The 21154-nt window shown below is 52.7% G+C and overlaps 1 protein-coding gene across 3 annotated transcripts in view; it reads right to left on the bottom strand.

The window, feature by feature from the left end:
- Nucleotides 1–5551: 5551 nt before the first annotated feature.
- GALNT14 (polypeptide N-acetylgalactosaminyltransferase 14) overlaps nucleotides 5552–21154 on the bottom strand; it is a 216909-nt gene continuing 201306 nt past the window's right edge. For 2 of the 3 annotated variants that reach the window (XM_082426149.1, XM_082426150.1), the window contains exons 12-15: nucleotides 18367–18450; nucleotides 17736–17880; nucleotides 7347–7466; nucleotides 5552–6129 (exon numbers count right to left, since the gene is read on the bottom strand). In XM_082426149.1, coding sequence (XP_082282275.1) covers nucleotides 5971–6129; nucleotides 7347–7466; nucleotides 17736–17880; nucleotides 18367–18450 — 508 coding nt within the window. In that variant the 3' untranslated portion in view covers nucleotides 5552–5970. The remainder of the gene's footprint in view (nucleotides 6130–7346; nucleotides 7467–17735; nucleotides 17881–18366; nucleotides 18451–21154) is intronic. The other variant, XM_082426151.1, reaches the window with a different exon arrangement.

Genomic DNA, 21154 nt, shown 5'->3' with positions numbered 1-21154 from the left:
GAAGTTAAGTAATTTGCCCCTAGTCACACAGCTAGGAACTAGAAGAGCCAGGATCTGGACCTAAGTCCATGGGACCAGCTACTGTGCTTTCGAGGAGCGTGTTGGCCAAAGAAAAAGGGGAGACCAGGTTCAAGGGAAGGCTTTTTTCTTTATGTCAGGGTGGGAGAAACCGGGACACTGTTCAGTTAATGGGGAGGGGGTAGCAGAGGCGGACGCATCACTGCAGGAGCAAAGGGAGGAAGATGATGGCACAGGTGAGGGGTCAAGAATGAGGAGGGGGAGGGGAAAGAAGGGGAGGGGAAGGAGGTGGTGACTACTAGGGGAAAGAGGAGGGACCTCGTTCCTCAAGGCCCCAAACTCCTCCGCTAACCAAGGAGAAAGTTATTTTCAGTACAAGGCAAGGCAGGAACTTGGACCTGGGTGGAATGGAGTTCAGTCTCCTGGCTGTGGGGAGAGGCCTGGGGCATCGCCTCAAGCTCTGGACAGGTCTGCAGAATGGAACAAAAGGCCCACCCGAGCTGGCTGCCCACCCTGATCTTACACCTCAGTGCTATAAATGAGAACAGCTTTGGAAAGAGCTTTGTCTCTCTGTTGACTCCTATTTAGCCCCTGGCTTTCAGCTCATACGGAGGAAGGGACCTATTCTTTCCTCCAACCTGGGGATGAATGAAGGCCCACTGGTGAAGCCACTGTGTCTTCTGGAGGGAAGGGAGGTGCAGTGCACACCAACACCCCAAGACCTTGCCCGGCCATCACCAATGGCAGCCCTTTGCCCCAGCGCTGTGGCCAGCCCAGGGAGGGCTGAGCTCTTGGGAGCTGGAATTTCTCAGAGGCCATCCAGTGAGCCTTTTGCAGGGGTGTTCAGGGCTCCTTGCTGTGCTGGGCAGTGCGTTACTGCAGCCTGTTAGCTTCAGCAGCAGGTGGAGGCGTCCTGGGCTGCGCTCCTTCCTGCGAGTGAAGCCAGGTAATATCTACTGGCGCCAATGAATAAGGTAACCGGCCCTTTCATGGCACAGAGGATGCATCTCTCACCCAAGGTTTTTTTTTTTTTTTCCCCTCCTTTCTTTCTTCATTATGTTTGTAATTTTGCTTTATTATTTCCCACTGGAAAGCTGTGAAATGAAAATGATGCAATCTACTGCTGTGAAATAATGTCGTGCTCGAGTCCTTTTCCAATAAGCCCTGAGGTTTGCTCTGTGACGGCTTCATTAAATTAGTCGGCTCCATGGCAAATGGAAAAGCGCTCGGAGCTTTGGATTTTGCTAATCCGAATTGGGCTGCCTGAGACCTTAGACCACCAGGGAGCTCGAGAGGTTGGCTCTGCATGCTGGGGAGAAGAGGCTCCCGCCTACCGTGGGTGATGTCCCAGAGGCCACCGCGTGCGCACGGCTGCCAGACCTCTCATGCAACCCTTCGCCGTGCTCCTCTGCGTGCCAGATGCTGCCCCAGGTGCTGTCACGTGCCAAGGGACCCGATAGGTCAGGGCACTGTCTCTCCAGGAGCACAACGTGTGGGGTGGGGGAACGGAGGAGGCGTAACTGCACTGCAGGTAAACTGTGATGGAGCACAGGTAAAAGGTGAGCCTGTCCTTGAAGGCTGGCCAGGACTCAGTTTACCAGTTGCCGGTGAATATGCCTGAGATACTTGCAGAGGAGATGTGAGGGCTCCCCACTTACCCTCCCATCTCCATCCCCCAGAGTTTATGAGAACAGACTCTCTCTTGCCAGGCTCTATTGTAGTGTTAAAGATTTCCATTACTGATAGTTCTTTCTAGTTAACGCTTCCAGGATTAATCTCTGTCATTATGAAGTAAAATATGCATGATCCCTAAATCTTTGTGTATTATAACGAGATTTCATTGTTATAAATTTGTCTTCTCGGTCCTCCATTTCTGCCTTTGCTATCTTTTTAAAACTCTAATGTCTGGTAGCTATAGCCAGGAGGTAATTAGGAAGTAGTACTAAAGAATCACGGGCTTATTCTCTCACTCACTCACGGAAATTTATTGAGGGTCTACACTAAGATATGGTCCCAGAGCCAGTGGGAAAGACAGTGGTGACAGCTAATTATAGCACTAAGGAATTTTGGTCTGAGCTGACACAGGAAAGCCCCCTGCCACAAACACCTATAAATATTGGATAAAATACAATAAAACAATTTGAAATCACAGCTGCATTTGAAAGGAAGAAAAGAGAAATTCCAGATTCCAAAAATGAGTGGGAATTCAAAGCCAGCTTGGTGAATGAGAGCTGAAAGGCAGTGGAAGCCAGATATCTTTGGAATCAGGACTGGGGTTTCAACACCCCAGTGGAGGCAGATATGAAGACCACAGCTTCATGAGTGGCTGGGGCCAGAAATGGGACCCTACACTTAAGTGGGTGCTCAGAAGGGCTAAACAAACCCCACCTACCAGCCGGCATGGGAGCAGGACAACAATTTGGGTAGAGGAAAGATAATCTGCAAAGGATCAGAATCCAAGATTGTGCCAAGCACAGATGTGGGGTCCAAATTCACTGAACTTTCACAGTGTGGAAACTACAATTGGAAAAATCAGTGTACATACTGGTTTGAACTCAATGGAACCCAACAGAGGCAAACTTGAACCTTCCCTGAGGCATGCTTCCACAGCCCAGAGGAAATAACTCCTGCTGAAGATGAGCTCACACACAGAGAAATTACACAGTCCATAAGAAAAGAAACTGCCAAGAGAGTGAGGCTCAGATTCAATATGGCACCCAGCGTGGCCACCTATGCTGCCTCCAGAACTACTGAAAAACTCCCATTTCTGCCCATCCACTCAACACCATCATCCCTCCAACTCTAATCCAGGTACTGGAGAGTGCCTGAAGCCCCTGTCTGTCTTCTTTCCAGTTCACAAATGTATACAATGTATGTATAAATTCCCTTTCGTTTAATTCGCACACCACACCATTTAGATACTTAGGAGCCCATATTGCTCATGTCTGTTTGCACTAGCCAGAGGCAACCCCTGGTGAGGCGTTTCTGCCACACCTGGCCGCCTTGTCGCCCGGCAGTATGATGAGACTGCTGCAGAGTGGTGACTCCCAAAGCTGGGTTTGGGGTTTCTATCTTGCTAGCCCATAAGATATGAAGAGAGTAGGTCCTTTTCTGCTTTCATATGCTGATGTCATTGACAAACTTTCACTCTCACCAACAATACTGCTGGCCTACAAAGTGAGCCGTTCCAGGTTCCTGAAATCTGGCATTCAAACTCAACGATCAGAGCTGACCAAGGACTCTAATTCAGCACCCACTAAAAGACCTTACTGCCCGGCAAAGCTTGGCCACACTTGCTCTGCTGCATAATTGCAGGACACAGGAATCTCAGACTGGGGCAGGTTGCTGTCCCATCCAGGTATCATCAGCTTTGTCTTGATAATCGGTGGAGCTTTGGAACTGCTGCTATTCTTGCTTTTAAATCACAAATTACTCTTGCTTTGGCTCCATCACCGTCAACTTGGTGAAGAGAGGGTATTTGGATAACCATACACAGTTATAGTGATCCCTACTGGCATCCGTTTTTAAGTTCTGCTTTCCACTAAGGAGGTCTTAAGATGCACACCCTGCAGCCCAAATGTGAACCTTTGGCGTCTCCATTAGCAAACTACCCCCCACGTCCTTCACAGAGTCTTTGTTACTGTCCCAAGTTCTTTCACTAGTAAGAGGAAGGTCAGTGGGATCCCCGAGCCTTAGCTTTTCTGCCACATCTAAGCAGCTGAGATTTAAAAAAAAAAAAATGTTTGTCCCTCTGGGGCAGAGGCCTCCATTCCTGTTTCCCCGTTGCCATGGGTATTCAACGGATATCTATGGCCACCTACACTCTGTGACTTGACAGGGGGAGTAAAATAGGAGTAATGTCCCTTCCTCTTGGACAAGGAATAGTGTTTCCAATCACCCATGTAGGAAAATATTCACTGAGAGCTTGATGTGCCTGATTCTGTGCTGGGGCTAAAGTCAGTCACGAGCCAGCTTTCCTGCCACCGGGGAACTCCCAGACAGGCACAGATACAGAGGGAGACAAGGACACAGATGGGGACAATACCAGCTCCTTTAGTTATTTTAGTGCGGAATATGTTTCCCCGATTTAGGGGAGAGGGCGCTGGTGAAACTGCCTGTTCTTTCTTCTCTGCAAAACTGGTTTAAACCCCGTGGACCTGTAGCTTGAGGAGCCAACAGAACATCTTCTTCTATAGATGTCTTTATCACACGGCCTCCCCTCCTGTCCACAGTGGGGAGTGAGCCAGCCCCACATAAGAGCCAAATGGTAACTAAAGAAGGCAGTAGGAGGATTGCATAAACAAATGCACAAATGCAACCACCAGAGGACACACTGGGTCTGCAGGCCCAGCCCTTCACTCTCCATGTCTGCAGTAGTCCACAGTCATGGATTTTTTTAATGATGAGCTTGAACAACGGCCATCACGGAAGGCTTTCTGGATGAAGGGGAGACAGACACCTGTTCCGGGTATAAGATGCGAGATGGATTCCAAAGTGGATCCAAATGACCCCCACCTCCTGGTACCAGCTCTCTTGTGTAATCCTCTCCCCTTGAGTGTGGCTGGGCCTAGCGGCTCACGTCTCTCAAATAGAATGTGGCAAAAGTGATGGGAGGTAACTTGTGAGACGAGGTTGGAAAGGACTGTGGCTTCCGTCTTGCTGGTACTCTTGCCTTCCTGGCTTGCTTGGCTTGGTGGCTGGGTTAGAGGCCGACATGGTAAGGAACTGAGGGCAGCTTCTGGCCAACAGCAAAGAGCCAGATCCTATCAAAAACCACTGCAACACCTTGACTGCAACCTTCTAAGTCACCCTGAAGCAGGGAACCCAGGGAGGCTGTGCCCCATAGAAACTGCGATCAGAGATGTGTGTTGCTTTGAGCTGCTAAGTTTTGGGGTCATTTGTTTCTCGGCGATAGATAGCTAAAACCATTACTAATCAGCACGTGGTGAACTTACCTCGTCCGAGAATGTACAGGCGTATTCCGGGAACTTTTAAACAACATGGGTTGGTTCTTTTCTTAAAGCCTAGTTACTAAGAATGGGCAACCACCATACCCAGTTCCCAGAACACACTGGGGATTTGTTAGAGGAAGAAACTCCCACACCGATGGCCACAGACTATAAAGCCATCAGGGCCCACAGAGACGCCTAGAGCAGTGATTCCAACCAGGGAGGAGCCTGGGCCCTGCCCTGGACCTACTGCAGTGGGATCCCCACAGGTAGCCCCTAGGGCTGCTGAATAGATGCAGTTTCCCCAGATGAGACAGACTGTGTATCCCCAGGTAGGAAACACTGCTGTCCTTCGCCTCCCCCACTTGATGTAACAGGAGACGAAGGGCCAGAGAATTATGTGTCTTCTCCAGGTCGCACTGCCTGCCAGCGGCAGCTCAGGATCAGAGGGCAGGTTTCCCATCTCCCCGTCCTCGTTGTCGACCCACAACAAGGCCCCACCAACTGCCCACCCCGACTCGAAGGAGAACTCAGCCTAGCTCTGAGCTAACCTAAGTGGAAACAAAGGAGGAGAGACACAGACAGAACTTCCACGGTTCCTTTAATTGTTTTGAAAAGCACCTCCGCCCTTCATCTCTCAGTCGAGTCCTGGCCTAGTGACGACGAAGGCTGTTCTCTCTGGCCTCTTTCGTTAAGACAGGGAACAACATCAACACTTCCCATCAGATCTCTGCCTCCAGATACCGTGCAGGGGCAGACCCAGCCAGGACTGGAACTTAACGGCCTTGAGAACGCGGGGATCTGTCTGTCTCTGAGTTGCTCTTGGCTTGCAGTCTCTTCCTGCATCCTCCCTGACAGCCGCTCCTGTCCTGGGGGGCTCTGCCTTCGCCTCCCCGTTCAGGGTTCCTGCAGTAGTTCGGGCCTTCCTGCAGCCTGGTTTCCAGTCCGATTCTCATCCGGGGAAGCGCCACCCCACGGCCCCTGCCGGTTCCGACACGGATCTTCAAGAGCTCACCAGGTCCCAGTGCTGGCTCCTGAGTGAGGACTCACACGGATTGACAACGATCTCCCTGCCGTTCTCAGTGCCATCGCCAAACATGTCCGTGTCTAGGCAGAGGTGGGATGCCACGTGCTCGATGCGGGAACCAGTCTTGGTCCATTGCTGGGAAGATGGAGAGGGGAGAGGATGAACCAGAATTCTCCGGCTAAGGTCCCGGGTCCTAGCAATAGTATTGGGAGTTCCAGCGTAATCAGAAATGTTGACACCACATGGCTAGGGTCATCCAGAGACTTGACTTCATGGTCTCATGGAGGAAGAAAACTGCAACTAATTGCCTTGCCAGGTATTGTTGTTGGTTTTCTTTTTTTTTTTTTTTTATCGGATTAAAAAAAGTAAACGCGAAATCAATATGTTTGCTAGGAAAACTCATTAGAAGGCAATAACTTTCCAAGCAATAGGCCAGAAAATAAGAAGCGAGTTAGTCACAGGAGCGGCTAAAGAAATGATCCACGCTCGGTATCTGCACCGTCATGAAGTGGGTGAGAATGAGGAGGGGGGGATGGCGAGGCAGGAGGGGTGGAGGGGCTCCTGGGCAGCACCTGAAGCCGAACCTCTGCTCCTCCAAAGTGCTTCAGCACACGAGGGGCCCAAGCAGAGAGGGGGTCTCATGCTGCTGCTTCCCAGACCTCACCTCACTGGACAAGGAGGGAGGGGATGGACACGTACTGGGGAAGTACCACTGACCAGGTATCATGGACCATCTCAGTGAACTGCTCTAAACAGCTACCCTGTGTGATGGACATCATCAACCTCATTTCATAGAGGAGGAAACGGAAGCTCAGAGAGGTCCAGTAACCTGCCAAGGGTCACACAGCCAGTGAGCCATAAAAATGGGTATTTGAATCTCGGTCTCTCCAACACCAGGACCCAGCTGGCAGGAAACTGAGTGGAGCCAACACCGTGCCGCCAGAGAAACTAGGCACAAGGTGCATCCAGAGTGCTATGAACTTTGCTGGACGTCCTGCCAGGGCCCAAGGTCCCCGAAGGCAGAGGTTCGAGTCTTGTTCATCCTTGTGGCCCTGCAGGCTCTGTCCCAGTGTGCTCCTGCTCTGGGGTCCTGGGTGGGCGTCGGAGCAAGACAGGGCAGTACAAGACACGCACGCAAGCTGAGGTCCAGCGCGGTCAGTAGGCTTTCACATGGCAGCTGATCGCTGCCGCGGGCACCACGGATGGTATCAGAGGCCCCTCCCTCCCCCTCCTAACCAGAAGGACCTCTTCCTTATCAACCTTCCTCCTCTGAAGCTTCTCTCTTTTCCTGTACACGAGACTTAGACCTACACTGGCGGCCACATCCCAGGACAGACGCGCTGAGCACTTACCTGTCTGTCATCTCCATTCTTGCAAAGGACAAGAGCCACCGGGGCGCCAGGGAACAAGGTGACGACTGACAGGCACAGTTCCTCCTGCAGGATCTGCTGGGTGTATGTGAAGGCCCAGATCTGGAGGGGAAGAGGCCAGAAAGGGTCACCTCAGGATGCCTGGAAGCCACCCCTGCTGGGATACTACTGTGCCTACGTGTGACAATTAGCACAGCTTGGTATGAAGCACTGGGTGGGGGGGGGGAGGTCCTAGCGGGAATCGACTGTCAACAGGTCACCTGGGAAAATGCTACTCAAGAGCCAGAGATTCTTGGGTCACACCCTCGGTGAAGTCCCCGCCCCACTCCCAAGAAGGGGCCTGGCCTGGGGCATGCAGCTGCCTCTGAGAGACAAGGAGCAATTCTGGGCTTTGGGCAGGAGACTGAACGACACCTCGGCCTAGCTGCATGGTCCCCAGTTTCTCCGTTTGGATTGGTGTCTGTTCCCCACACTTGATATTTCATGCTGCTACCCGGCAGGTCACACCCCCCGTCCCCCCCAGCTGTCTTTAGAATGTCCCTTCTTTGAAAAGGAGTCCAAATCGGTGCCCTGAGAACATGAGAGTTGTGACAAGAGGCAGATGGAGGGGCAAAGGGAATGAGGAGGGGGTGGCAGAGGAGCAGGAGGGAAAGAAGGAAGTTGTGAGAAATAAAATCATTCCAAGGGGGCGCATGCACACCAGCACTCCAGGAGAACAGAGCACTTGGCCCCGGAGCTCCTGCAGGGGGAGCAGCTCAGAAATCGGATGGACATGCAGAGTTCTGACGGCGGCGAAGGGAAAGGGGCATTCGGTGAGGTTCATTATGAGGAAGGAGGAACGTTTCCTTCAAGTGCCAGAGACCAGAGAGCAACCAACTGCTGAAGCAGCCCGGGCCACCGCCCAGCTCTTCGATCAGGGGTGGAAGTGCTGGCATAATAGTTGTCAAACGTGAACCTTCAAGAGGTTTTTCCTAGGTTGTAAAACAGGGATAACATCTGTCCTTTGTCTTCATCATGGGGCAGAGAAGACTTGTGAATCGGATGCCCCGAGGGGAGCTGCAGAGGGGACCCCTTTAAGGGCTGTACCCCTCCTCTTCCACGACACCCTTACCGTCCAGTGAACCCTCTGTCCCTGCACCAGGCCACTTGGTGTCGAGAGAAGACCTAGACCAGAAAGTACTCCCTGGGGAGTAGATGGAAATAGAGACGAACAAAGACTGGCTGTGAGTTGAGAATTCCTGAAGCCTGGGGATGGGTACATGCGGGTTCTTCATACTCTTCCACTGAGTTCGATTTCTGTATTTATTCAGTTATTTATTTTTTTTTAATAATAAAACGTTAGGAAATGTACTCTTCTGGCCTTGTGAGCATCACCATGCTACGCAAACTATTTGCCTTCCTCCAGGGTAAGCTGCAACGGGAAGACGCCTGTATGCGTGGAGGTAACGTCGGAACCATGACAAGATGGCTCATAGTGGCTCACATTTCTTGAGCACCTACTATGTGCCAGGCACCGTTTTGGGAGCTTTACACATGTTAACTTAATCACAAGACTCCAATTAGGTAGGTGTCATTATTCCCCTTTTACAGATGAAGAAGGTAAGGCTCAGAGAGGTTATCCTAAGTCAGGTACAGTAAGTGGCCCCTGCACCCACTCTCCTCAACAGCTCTGCTCGAGCTACTGCTGCCGCTGGGGTCACGGCTCGTTCCGGGCCCTTTGATTCAATTTAATCTCAGGAGACCCCTCCTCCAGGTCGTAAATATTAAAACACTAGATCAGCTCCTCCTCGACAGGAGATAGCTGGCAGGGGCTTCCCCCTCTTGGCCAGTTCCCAGTGGCGGCCCCTGTGAGAAGGGAAACCAAGCTCACATCCCGTGTCGGGGGCCGGGGAGGGGGCAGACCAGAGAGTAGGCCCCTCCCTGACACTGATGGGAACTGGGCAAGAGTATGAACGGAGGCCCACCCGCCGCGGACGCCACACCAGACCAGGGGACACACGCGGCGCTGGCTTCCAGCGTGGGCTGCCCCCCTTTACTTCCCACCCCACCTCTGTCCCCCACTGTGAACTCCCAGCCTGCATCTCCCTGCTTGGTCACTCCCCTCTCAAGGGTCCCCCTAGGGCCTGGGTGTGTGGACCTGGGACACAGTCCATCCTGTGGAACGGACCCAGGGGAGAGAGATCCACGCAAGTCCTGAAATCAGGCTCGGGTCATTAGGGTGGTGGATTCTGGGGTCCTACGCATTTGGGGAGTGTAATGTAGAAGGTAGACACAGGTCCTAGGCATGAGCCGTGAGAATTCCTTGGCCTGTGGTGCGGGGGGAGAGCAGGGCCCAGGTTCAAGGGCAGCGCTGCCAGGGGGCCATTTGCCCAGGCCCACCGTACCACTGGCCTCAGTGTTAGACTTCTGCATTGTCTGGAAATGAGGATAAACACACAGTCACCGACGTGGAAAGAAGATGAGGCTCATCGCTCCGTCCAACTACCCGACCACACAGCTTGCAGTGAACCATGAATTAGCATTTTAAAAATAAACCCTGTAATTATCTTATGATCACTACAATACACTGGCTTTGTGTTTTTTACGTTAAAAGCATTAACTGATTAAATATAAAAACTTAAAATATACCACAATTTCTGGTAGCCCATTTTGGCATTTCTTTTTGAATATCCTAGGGGCTTCAAAAACCAGAAGTGCTGAGGATGGCATGGGGTAGGGTGGGGAGTGGTGGTCCTTTTAACTCTGAGACACCCCATCCACAAATGCCTTTCGGGAAGGAATGTATATGGTACCCCGGGGGCTCTGAGGAAACCACCTCGAGACGCCCCGGGGGAGAACGTGCACAGGCACAGACAGGTATTGAAGCCCTCATACTCTGTGGACTTTCCATTAGCTGGTGCTTTACTGGCATCGAAATAATTCAGCCTTGCAATTCCCCAGAGGAACGCAGCTCTGTGGCCACATATGCAAGAGAAGAGAGTTGAGGGGGAAGCAGAACACGGGAGCAGGTGGGGCAGGAAGCAAGGAGAGGTTTTCCGATTCCTATTCTGCGGCCTGTCAGGCTTTGCAGAATGGTCGGTGATGAATGGGTTTATTAAATGAATCTCAGAGTCAGAAATGAATTCAAGAAGGCAGCACTGGTTGCTCAGGCTGGCCTGGCCTTGATCGGTGAGCACTGACGGCTCCATTTCGGGGACTGGCAAAGTCACAGCTTTCAACCCAATGCACACAGGCACGGCCATATCCATGGAAGCTAACCCAGAGGCCATCCTGGAGGCGGTGTGGGATGCCTCGCCCCTCTGGGACAGGGCTGGTAAGGGGCTGAGGAGGAGGCAGTCCATTCCTGGCCCTCCAGCCTCTTTGCCGCTGCCCTGGAAGAAGGGAACTGATGATGGGGAGGGGATGGTCCAGGCCAGACAGCCTGAAGACCTTCTGTGCTCAGAGGAAGTCTCTGGAGCTGCCAGTGTGGGCGGGAGACGGGAGTGGCCCGTCACTGGGGGAGGAGACTTCTCGCTAGTAAATGCTCACCTGGCCACGGCAGCCAGCCTGGGGCTTACTGTCCTGTACTGGCTGGAGAAGCAGAGAGGAAAGATTTTCTTCAGAGGAGACACCTGAAGGAGTAAAGTTCTGAAGGGAGCAGGCATGAAGCTAAGTGGGGGCCCAAGCCCAGGGGCTGATCTTAGAATGGTCCAGAGCCACCGCTAGTAGGCAAGGGCACTGCTTCTCAGCTGGGGTGCTTTTGCCCCTAGCCACCTACCCAGGGAACAGCTGGCGGTGTCTGGAGGCATTTTGTGACTGTTATGACTAGGTCGGGGCTGTCACTGGCACCTGGTGGGTGTGGTCAGGGATGTTGCTAAACATTCTACAATGCACGGACAGTCCCTGCAACGAAGAATTACCTGGTACTAATGCCAACTGTGCTGAGGTTGAGAAACCCTAGCCTAGCCTTTTTTTTTTTTTTTTTTTTTTTTTTAGTTTTTGTTGGATACAGTTGCTTTACAATGTTGTGTTAGTTTCTGCTGTACAGCAAAGTGAATCAGCCACCTGTATACACATATCCCCTCTTTTTTGGGTTTCCTTCCCATTTAGGTCACCACAGAGCACTGAGTAGAGTTCCCTGTGCTATGCAATAAATTCTCATTACCTGGCCTAGTCTTAAGAGCTTGGTATCTGGAGGCGGCAGGCCCGTGTCTGAACCCTGCTCTGGCGCTACTAGCACATGACCTGGGTAGCCTTGGTCAACTCCTCTAAGCCTCGCTTCCTCCATCTGTGAAATGGGGGTTATCATGAAGATGAAACAAGCAGATGCACGTCGAGCACTCAGCCCGTTGCCCAGCCCCTGGAGGAGAGTCTCCGTGAACCATCTTTTTCCAACACGTGGGAAGGAGGAGTGGTTGGACGAGGACAGAGAAACATTGCCATGTGGACAGACGTTAGGGGGCTGTGTTTTCCTTAAGGCAGAAACTCACATCATTTTCTGCTGGTAGTGAGTCCCCTGTTCAAAAATTCTCCCGTGTGCGGAAGAGTAAACAACGGAGAAGAAACAGTGAATGGGAGGCAGCCCTTCTGGCTGTGCTGTGGTTAGACGGCCGAAATAACTCGGTGCCAAGGGACGATTCTGTTCTAGATTGTTCACCTTCCATTGTCTACGTGACCCTGACAGCCACCCTGGGAGGTAGGTACGATTGGATGGAAGGCGGACTGAGGTCAGTGGCTGCTCTGGGCAATGCCAGGGGCAGACCCTGGGGTTGACTGTGAATGCGGGACCTCCCTGGTGAGACGGGATCTGAGCCAAGCGCGTCCAGGGCCACGGGCTGGCCTCAAACCTTGTAGGCCACACTGGGCATTGCCCTCGTCCATCGAACACACCCTGAAGCCTGCTTCAGACAAGATGCTGGGATTGAACGAGTGGGTTCAAGCGAACCTTTAGTTCAGCCGACCTCTTGATGCACCTGTGTGGCCGCGGGATCCCCCAGACGCACTGACTGGCTGTGCGGGGGGCCTTCATCACCCGCAGGACAGAGCTCAGCCGTGCCCTGGTGGGGGCCCTCTGACCAGGGGTGGCTCTGAGACGCGCCTCTCCTTCAACTGGGACTAGACTCACTTTGGGGACCTTTGTTTCTAGTCCATCGTGTCCTTTCCTCCCAAGTTGCAAGAATACACCCAGTACATATGGTGTTGGGCCAGGCTGTTGGACTCTGGAGTGACTGCCGGGGCTAAGACCCTGGCTCGCTCGTTTTTTTAACCCCATAAACTTGGGTGAGTTACTTAACTCTGCGCCTCAGTCCCCTCAGCTGTGAAATGAAGATAACAGCAGCCCCGATCTCGGAGGGTAATACATATACGTGTCCAGAATGGCGCTGACCATGGAGCAAGGGCTCAGTTACTCTCCGCCTGTTGGCTGTGATGCTGGAGGATGCCAGCAGGAGGAGAGACGGCCCTGGAGATCCTCCTGTGGAAAACTGCCTTTGCTTTGCCTCCCAGGACAGACGCTGCAGAGGCAGTCGTGATGGGGCCATTCCCAAGGGTGTGCTGAGAAAGCCGGGGAGGAAGGGTGGTATCAGGCAGGGAAGGTGACTGCTGGCAACCTGTCCCACTGGCAGACTCACCGAGAGGTGCCCATGCGAGTCCGGGTTTGGGGGAAGAGCTTTGATCTTCATCTCACCCACCCAGGCTATCTAGCGGCCTGCATGCATCCTTCACAAGCCAGTAGCCTGAACTGCTGCGGATCCAGGTGGGAGGACACACTAAAAAGTCTTTCATTTGTTTTTTCCCTTTCTTTAAGTTGGGATACAGTGAGATTGGTGCATCTGTCTTCTTTCTATCTTTCACAAATATTTTTCTAGGGAATCCAATAAAATTGAGAGGAAACTTACTACCCAGAAGGCTCCTGGGGTTTCACACATTTACAAACTGATGATGTATTTCTCTTTCTACCCAAGGCATCAGGTTGCTGCCAGCCTGAATACACACTCAGGTTAGATATTTTGTTCCCAAGGTTGACAAACCAGACAAGAAAGGGAAGTAAGGGAGGGTGAGGGATGGAGGGGGCTGGGGTGGAGCGGGGTCGTGAGCCAGCACTGGAGCCACAGGACAGCCACGGTCGGATGGTCTCCTTTCAACAATGAGGACAGCCACGTGCACGGGGGGGGACACGCCACCTGGAGACTCAGTGGCCAGCTGGAAGCAGAGCTCAGGGCCCCCGAGCCCCATCCTCTGCTGCTCTTTCACCCCACATGTTGAAGACCCTGGAATCCACCACCCAGATAACCTGAGCCTGATTTCAGGACTTGCGTTGATCTCTCGCCCCTGGGTCCGTTCCAGAGGATGGACTGTGTCCCAGGTCCACACACCCAGGCCCTAGGGGGACCCTTGAGAGGGGAGTGACCAAGCAGGGAGATGCAGGCTGGGAGTTCACGGTGGGGGACAGAGGTGGGGTGGGAAGTAAAGGGGGGCAGCCCACGCTGGAAGCCAGCGCCACGTGTGTCCCCTGGTCTGGTGTGGCGTCTGCGGCGGGTGGGCCTCCGTTCATACTCTTGCCCAGTTCCCATCAGTGTCAGGGGAGGGGACTACTCTCTGGTCTGCCCCCTCCCCGGCCCCCGACACGGGGTGTGAGCTTGGTTTCCCTTCTCACAGGGGCTGCCACTGGGAACTGGCCAAGAGGGGGAAGCCCCTGCCAGCTATCTCCTGTCAAGGAGGAGCTGATCTAGCGTTTTAATATTTACGACCTGGAGGAGGGGTCTCCCGAGATTCAACTGAACCAAAGGGCCCGGAATGAGCCATGACCCCAGTGGCAGCAGTAGCTCGAGCAGAGCTGTGGAGCCAGGTTTCCAAATCCTGCCTTCCTCACTTACTAGTGTATGACCTTGGATAATCTCTCCAGGTCTCAGGTTCATCATCTGCAAAACGAGGATAATAGTAACACCTCCTTAATCGGCTTGATATGGCCTCTCAGAGACAGAGAGGTAGGGGCAGGAGAGAAGGTGAACAAGTCACATGAAGGGGTCTGAGGGGCAGATGCCACTTCTCTGGACAGGCCAAGAGGCAGAACAAGCTGAGAGACGCAAGAGGGGAGAGGAGGCAAAGGAGGGTTATCACATTAGCAGGAGGCGCTGGGAAGCAGGACGACAGGATGGGTAGTTTATGTAGGAAGGAGGGGCAGACACCGAAAGCATGAGAAAGGTAGTGTAAGTCAGTCCTGCAAGGGTATATACTCCACGCACACATGTGCACACACCCAGAAACACATGCACACGCCCACACGCCCACACACTTGGGGGACGAGTCTAGCTGAAATTGCTTTGCGAATTTCTATCAGTGGGTTCAACGCCTTCAGAATACTTGGACAGGCATCCCAGGCCTGCTGTCGGCCGCGGGTCCCGCTAGGAGAGGGCTGTGTCTAACCCAGGGTAATCCCACCCGGCACCGCAGCATGCAGCCTGGTGCCCGGGGCACCGTGCACACTCGGTGGGTGTCATCTGTTGAAGGGAACTGAACATCGTCCTGTCTCCTGTGTTCTTCCCATATCCTGAATTCGCTCTGCTGCCACACACACCCAACTGTTCTCTCCAAAGCAGAGAAGAGTGACAGCTTGGCACGATTTTCTACAAAGGAACTCTTTGCTCACTTGAACGCTGTTACTGTGCTAAACCTTAGTTTCCCACAGTGACAGCTTTTTTCTCTCCCCTTTCTCACTCCGCTGGAACATCAGCCAGAATAGGTGCCATTCTCCTCTAGTCAAATAAAGGCCTGGCAGCTTCTCCCTGGGCCAGGCTATTGGGTGGCCCCTCCTTGAGATCCAGAGATCCCATGGCTCCCCCCGCCACCTTCCTTATGCAGCCAAAGACATTAAGTACCAGAAAAACCCCTACTTTGCTAGAAACAGATGAGGCAAACTTCTGTCTCAGGGAAAGGGGGATGGTAACATTTTGGCTGTTTGCAATCCCCCATGAGCAGGGCCCACAGATAGAGTCAGAAGAGAGGGATGTGCGTTATCTACTCACACATTCTACAAAATGCCACTAACAAGTGGTATCATTCTCAACCAGGCTGCCACACCTAAAGCAAAACTGACACCTCTATTTCCTTCCCCTTTTCCTGTCTGACTCAGGCAGCCCCCTTCCGTGTCTTGCTGGAGCAGAGGCTATTTTTGGAAAAAATCTCAGCAAGCTGGAGGCTGGTGGTGCAATGCCTCAAATGCCAGGCTGAGAGTGTGGGTTTTTGTGGTAGACAATGGGGAGCCATTGAAGGCTGTATGGAGATGGGGAACAATGGTTTGGTGATCACATGTTACTGGAGGCTGTGGCCATAATCTAACACAGTGGTTCCCAAGCAGGGTGGTTTTGTCCCCCGGGGGCATTTGGTAAAGCCTGGAGACAGCTTTGACTGGCATGACTGGTATGTATGGGGCGCTCCTGGCATCCGGTGGGCAGAGACCAGGGATGCTGCTCGACAGCTTACAGGACACAGGATGGTCCCTGCCACAAAGAGTGATCCAGCCCCAAATGTCAATATTGCCGAGGCGGAGGGCCGCTGATCTGGCATGAAGAGGTGAACGTTGGGGCCAAGAGCAGCTATTCTGAGGGGAGAAGGGATGGGATTTGCAGGAACGGGGGATGTGGGAGAAAGAGGAGCCACGGAAGATGGACAGAACTACAACCATCTGGAGAGAATTAGTGGGATGGTGAGATGGCCGGGGAGCCTGACATGTGCTTGGGGCCATCTGTTGGCTTGAGTTTCAGAGGCGTTTGTAGTGGCTGTGGACTCACTAGATCATCCCGTGTTTGAGAGGGAGAGTCTGGCAGGGATGTCTAAGTGTAAACCCGCCATCCTGGAGCCATCTCCTGGGCGCTCACAGCCTCCTACCCCCGAGGATAAAAGTCAATCTCCTCAGCTGGGAAAAGAGGCCATGACGTGCCTCTTCCCTCCTCTCCAGTCTTACCTTTGCTGCTCCCTCACCATTCTACCCCTCTGACCACAATCTCCCTGCAGCCTTTCAAAGGCATCCTGGCTCCCAGCCCCGGGCCTTGGTACATGCTGGATTTGCCCACCTGCCCTTTCTTCCCTTCGTGACCTGGCCTATTTCTACTCATCTCTCAGGATACAGCTCATCTTCAGGTCCTCTGGGAAGACTTCCCCAATCCTTGTGTAGAAGTTGGATATCACCTCTCTGCACTTCTATAGCACCGTGGACCAAACTCTCTCCAGGACAGAGATTATATCAAAATGGCTGCTGACTTGCTTCTTTTTGCATTAGATCCCTCGAGGGGCCATGGTGGCCTGCAACCTAGCCTTTCACCTGTGCATCTCCACAGTCAGCAGAGAACACAGACGTTTGTTGAGTAGATGAATGAATAAATGAATGAATTCATGGATGGATGAAGACACAGAATTTGTGAATCAAGAAAACAGAGGAGGTTGCCAAAGCTGGAAGCATGGATAAAGTCTCCAAGGAACCAGTTACAGAGAAAAGAACAGTGAATTGAGAACTTGGGTGATTACTCACCATAAGGGTATGAGAGTGGGGAGAGGAGCCAGCCAGAAAAAAGAAAAAAGGGGTGGAAAGAACAGGAATGCAGGACAGTCAGGATCATGCAGTGTCTCCGGAGCCAGGAGGGAAGTTATAAGATGGATGTGCTTTCATGCATCCAGCGGGCCAAGTGTTACAGAGGTTGAGACAGGCTGTGAATTTGTCAGTGACTTTTGAAAAGAGCTCTGTCCTCAGAGGGGAGTGCACTGACCCACAGCGTTGATGAAACAGCTACAGCACAAGGAAACCTCTCTGAGAAGGGGTGACGATGGTCCCTCCAGACCTGGGGGAAGCAGGAGACAGCAGAGGTGGAGCCACAGGCCTGCTGAGGGCAGAAAGGGGATGATCGACGGCTCTGCCCAGAGATGGGGGCGGTGGATGATGGGGAAGGCTGTACCACATCTGTCGTGACTGTCTGGAAGTCAGGGTTAAATCAGCGGGGAGACTCACAGAGCAGGCATTTCACCTGGAGACAGTGTCACCCAGCAGGATGCTTTTCTGTCTGCATCTCATATTTTCGAGGTAGCTGTGTTGCCCACCCTGCCTGATCCAGCCCACATTTACTGCCAGTAGCTTGGACACCAATGACATCCTCATTAAACGCCTGCTAATTTAATGGTTAATTCCTATAGGCGCTAAGTTGCCTGGTGAGGCGTCTTTCAGAGAAAGTCTGTGCATTTGGAAACCAAGCGGAGCGAACCCAGTCCCAGAGTGAGGGGGGTCGTGCTTCTCTTGCTCTGCTGTTGAGCTCCGGGTATAACTAGACACCTGATTCCCGTAAAAGCAGGAAATAGAGGCCAAGTCCATTCACATGTCCAAGTATCCCCAGCCAGTTACTTTACCTGGGACTTTGCTTCCTTGTCTTCAATCTTGACACAGGGGCTTAACTTGAGGTTGGAGATCTCTTGGTCTTTCTGCTTTTGAGACTCTAGGCACTTCTGCCTCTGTCGGATGCTGCCCTTCTGGATGGAGGACTCCTTGGGTACTCTAGAGGAAAGCCACGGGAGGGATAAGAATCCACTACTCTTTGGATTAGTAGTAACACCAGCAGTTGGAGAGGTCGGGCAGTGTTTGGAGAATGGCAGGGGCATTTCGTCCTGCCTGTGTTACAATGACTTGCACTGCTCGGGGCCTGGGGATGGGGGAGGTGCCACTAGGAGCAAGGCAGCAGGGAACAACCCAGGAGACTGGAGCCTAGAATGGAATCAGTGAGTCCATGCCCTGAGGTCACACCCCGGAGTTCAAACCCCAGCAGTTGAGAAATACTGCTACAGCTAACCTCAATTCCTCATGCTACTGATTAATAGAATTCTCTTTCTGGTTTCAGGGATAAGCGGAGCCAACTGGCCTTCTCAGACCTCCATATACTTAAAAACCCTCATCCAGGTGGCCACAGGTGGTCCCTTCTCCAGACTGAGTCAGCGGAGGGTCTCTCTCTGCAGCTAGCAAAGGCTCAGACCACAGGGCGGATACCTGAGTTCTGGATAGACGTTCTCCAGGTACCACTTGAAGCTCCGGCACTGCAGGTTCTTCCTCAGGTTCAATCTGCTCTCAATGCTGTGGGCGAAGGGGGAGGGCAGACACAGAGACAAAATACAGCTGTGTCAGAGACAGGTACCAGCAACATGGACCCAGGAGGTACCAGCCCTCCGGGCTGGGAGGCATACAGCACAACCCGTGCCCATGTTCTGCACCCACGTCTCCCTGGAGGGTGCTGGAGAAAATAACCGGGAGAGATTTTGAGAGCTCCAGACAGAGCTATGGAAACACTTAGCAATATCTCACAGTGGAGCGGTAATGACACCAAAGATTTGTGCTTTACCTGAAAACAGAATTTGGGGGTGTTTTTACTTTTCATTAAAAACAAGGCTATGAGAACATTCGGCATGTTGTTAATAATTCACCTCCAGGGCTCTGTGTCTACTTACAAATCTCTCTTTGGATTCTGCTGTTGAACTGCCATCCCCCCGACGCCCTGCCTCAACCAGCCCAGCCTCAAAGAATCCTCTTCGTTAGCTGGTTCTGGGCTTTGGTCATGTATTTGTTCATCACATATTTCCTGAGTACCTGGTATGCGCCAGGCATTGTGCCCAACGTGGGACGTGATGGTGAACTTTCGAGCAAGAGAGAGACAGGTAACGAACTGGGTGGTCATAGCCCGATGTGGATGTGGGGTGGGAGCACCTCAGAGGTGGCCCCATGCCTGTCGGGCCAGTGGTGGTCGAGTGGTAATGTGGAAGCTGGTATCTGGAAGGAAAGTGGACGTTGTCCAGACAAACCAGAAAGTGGGTGAGGTGGGGGCCCCTGGTAGTGCCAGGGGAATAGCAAAGAGAGATTAGTGCACGTGGAGAGGGAAGGGGTCTGTTGACAGGAACAGCGGTGCAGGTTAGAATATGTGTGTGTGAACGGATATATGTGGGGGGATGGGAGAGGGGAGGTGGGTGGGAGGAGATGAAGATGCAGACCATAAAAGGTCCTGTGAAATACTGTGGAGGAGCTTGGACTTCATTTTCAGGGCAATGGGATGCCATGGATGGGTTCTAAGCAGAGAACGATGTGGCGGTGTTAGCCCTTAAAGAGCATCTTACTGATGGTGAATGCGTCTGATGTGCAAAGCTGGGAGAGCTGTTAGGAGGCAGCGGAAGAAACCCAGGCGCTGCTCATGATTGCTGGCAGGGAAGTGGGGGTGGGAACGGAGAGAAGGGCCAGGTTTAATTCTCTCCACTGCACCACCAGCACCCACCCGAGTTCCATGTACACCTTGTCTCTCCTGCGTGACCACACAGAACTGGCCCTGCTCTCTCCAGCCTTGCCTCCTTCCACCCCAAGGACTGGACCGGGCGCCCTCACGGCACTGGAACTTCTTAAACAGCACTAACCACCATTCCTCACCAGACTCCAAGCAACATGAGGGCAGGGATGACATTGTTTGAAAAGGGCTAAATGTTCAGTATTTGCAAGAACCCAGATGTTCAGTGCATGAGTGAGGCAGGATCTCTGGGACTTGGTGATTGCCTAGGTGTGGGAGGAAAAGTCAAGGTTGACACTCATTTCTGGTTTGGTAACAGGATGCAAGGAAGAGCGTTCACTGAGACAGGGAATATGGGGTAAGGAGCAAGTTTAGGAGCGAAGAGGATGAGTTCAGTTAGGACCTGTCGAGTTGGAGGAGCCTGGGAGGCATCTGGGCAGAGATGTCCAGTTGCTACTCGGACATAAGGGATGGAGCTCAGAGGAAAGGTGCAAGACAGAGATGGAAACGTGAGTATCGGCAGCACAGTGGTGGTTGATGCCAGCGAAAATGTGGAGTAAGAGGGCTTCTGACAGATCCTCAGGGAACGCCAACATATAAGGGTGGGGAGAGGAGCCTGAGCCTGCAGAGGGGGCTGAGAGGATGCAGCCTGCACCGCAGGACAAGAGCCAAGACTGCAGTTCTGGAAACCGAGATCAGAAGTGCGCCTGAAGGAGGCTGGGTGGGAGAAGTCTCATACCAATGGGGTAACATAGAGAAAGGTAAGGGGTCCCAGGGAGTCATGGGTGGGCCAGGTGGGAGTGATTGCAGGGGGTGGGGGCACGGCCTCAGGTCACAGTCAGGAGAAGGGGGAGGGGGAGCCGCAGACAGCGATGCAGGCAGCTTTTTCATGAAGCTTGGCTCTGAAGGAGCAGAAGACCGGGTGTAGGTGATGAGCAAAGCTGGACTGAGGGAGAGTTCTTACAGTTTGTTTTCTTTCCTTCTCTTCCTTTTTTGTTTTTAAAAACGATGTAAGATACTGAATAAATTTAAATGCCAATGGGGACCATGCAATAGAGAAGAGACATGGGTGATCAGGGAGAGTGAAGGCACACAGAGGGCAAAGTCCCCTAGAACAGGGGCTCCCACACTGTCTGCGCATTAGAATCACCTGATGGTGTGGGTGGGGGGTGGTTCTTTTACAAATTCTACAGCCCAGGCCACAGCCCAGAGGAAATCCACTCTCTGGGGGTGCAGTAGAGGCAGCAGAGTTTTTGAAGCTCCCCAGGTGACTGCGCCGTACAGACAGTTTGGCAACCATCACCCTGAAACCTCGCTCCTTGAGTTGAGGTCCTCAGACCAGCAGCACGGCACCACCTGGGGCTTACAGAACTGCAGAGCTACCGAACCAAAATCCACACTTTAACAAGATCCCCGGGAGATCTGTGTGCACATTAAAGTGTGAGAAGCCGACAGGCAGGAGGAGATGAATCCAGGCAGTGGGACCTCGATAAATGATGATTTATGAATGAA

Source organism: Balaenoptera physalus, assembly GCF_965194825.1.
Source record: "Balaenoptera physalus genome assembly, chromosome: 15".
NCBI lineage: Eukaryota > Metazoa > Chordata > Mammalia > Artiodactyla > Balaenopteridae > Balaenoptera > Balaenoptera physalus.
Note: the sequence above shows the minus strand (reverse complement) of the source record. Positions and strands in the feature narration are given on the sequence as shown.